This window comes from Trichechus manatus, unplaced genomic scaffold (assembly GCF_000243295.1).
Source record: "Trichechus manatus latirostris isolate Lorelei unplaced genomic scaffold, TriManLat1.0 scaffold00131, whole genome shotgun sequence".
Taxonomy (NCBI): Eukaryota; Metazoa; Chordata; class Mammalia; order Sirenia; family Trichechidae; genus Trichechus; species Trichechus manatus.
This window is the reverse complement of record NW_004444067.1, coordinates 6,743,456-6,745,055: the sequence shown is the minus strand read 5'-3', so window position 1 is coordinate 6,745,055 and position 1,600 is coordinate 6,743,456. Positions and strand designations below refer to the sequence as shown.

General features: G+C 62.1%; 1 protein-coding gene across 1 annotated transcript in view; it reads right to left on the bottom strand.

Annotated features, from left to right (window-relative positions):
* ADGRD1 (adhesion G protein-coupled receptor D1) overlaps positions 1–1,600 on the bottom strand; it is a 107,161-nt gene that overhangs the window by 15,783 nt on the left and 89,778 nt on the right. The window contains exon 20 of the mRNA XM_004385050.1: positions 348–414. Coding sequence (XP_004385107.1) covers positions 348–414 — 67 coding nt within the window. The remainder of the gene's footprint in view (positions 1–347; positions 415–1,600) is intronic.

The window sequence follows — 1,600 nt, the reverse complement described above, 5'->3', positions numbered from 1 at the left end:
CAGGCCCCGCACCTGGCCGGGCCCCCACAGCCCCTCAGGCCCCGCACCTGGCCGGGCCCCCACAGCCCCTCAGGCCCCGCACCACAGCTAGGAAAGCACCTGGGCTTGAAAGGAATCTGCACTCAGCCTGGAAACTCGGGACCCCCGTGAGCTTCCGCAGGGAAGGAGGCTGAGTCACACTCCCGGGGGTGGGGGGGCTGTAATGGGGAATGCCCCTGCTCAGGGCGAGTCAAACCAAGGCCCCGTGCCATCTCTACCCCACCCCGCGCCCTCACAGGGACCCCTGCCCGTGGCCCTCCCAGCTCTGTGCCCCCTGCGCCTCGTGCCCACGCGGCCCAGGGACATACCATGATCACCAGCAGGGCGGGAGCCACGAAAGCCCAGATGGCACCACTCCCCAGGGACAGCCAGCAGCTGCGGAGGAAACAGAGGGTCACGTCAGGCCTCCGCCCAGTGCGGGCTGCTCCCGCTCCTGCTCTGGGGTTAAACCAGGGCAGTCATGGCAGCATCCTAATCCCATCCCACCTCTGTGACTGTAACGCCTCCCTCCTGGGGAGGGCCTGCCAGGCTTACAGACGGGCTCCTCGAGGGGAAGGCCCACAGGCCCCCGAGTGGAGGAATCTCAGCTCTGAGGAGTCCAGCCAGAATCCAAAGCAGATTCTCATTTCGTGGTGAGAAAATAAACACCTGCCTGGGACCAGCTTGCTTTCTTGCAGCCTTTACATAACAACCTAACAGGAGCTTTTGTCAGGGGTTAGCATATCAGTGACACCAAGGGGCACTACACAGCTGTTTCCATCTGTAACAAGCTGTCCATCACACACCCCAGCAGAGCCATCAACGAGAGGGTCTCTGCGTTTCCTGGAGAGGCATGTTCTGGGATGTGGGGTCCCTCCTGGCTTCAGAGACGTGACCCCAGGACTCAGGCACGAAAGCCCGCTCCTCACAATGCTGTCTCTTCCCGGAGCGTCAGTGCTGCCGGGAGCCTGGGCCCTCAAGGACATCTTGTCTCCAGGCTCTGAGGCAGCCCCGGGGTCTGGCCAGGCCCACATGGCAGTCCTCATTCATGCAGGGATCCCCGAGGGCTGCCATTGGCCCCCGCACTGACGACTTCCCACTGAGCCTGCCTCATGTCATCCTGCAGGTGGGGAAACCAAGGTCCCTCGAGGTCAGGTGACTGCCTTCCTGCCTGCTCCTCCCCCAGGCCTCCTGCACCCGGGTGCTAAGTGCCCAACACAGGTGTCACACCTGCAAGGGGCTCCCTTCCTGTTTCCACTGAGTGACCCGGGGCTGCCGAAACAGAGGACTGCAAACTGGGGGCAAAACAACAGACATCCCTCCCTTCCAGGTCTGCAGCCACAAGTGCTGAATTGAGGCGTCCTCGGCAGTGCCAGACTCCCTCCCAGGCTCTAGGGAAGATCCTTCCTTGCTGTTCTAGCTTTTCTAGTGGTGTCCGAGGTCCTTGGAGTCCCTTGACTTGGGACTGCATCACTCCATCCCTGCCTCCATTCACACGGCTTCTCCTCTGTGTCTCTGATCACTCCATCCCCGCCTCCACCGTCAAACGGCTTCTCCTCTGTGTCTCTGATCACTCCATCCC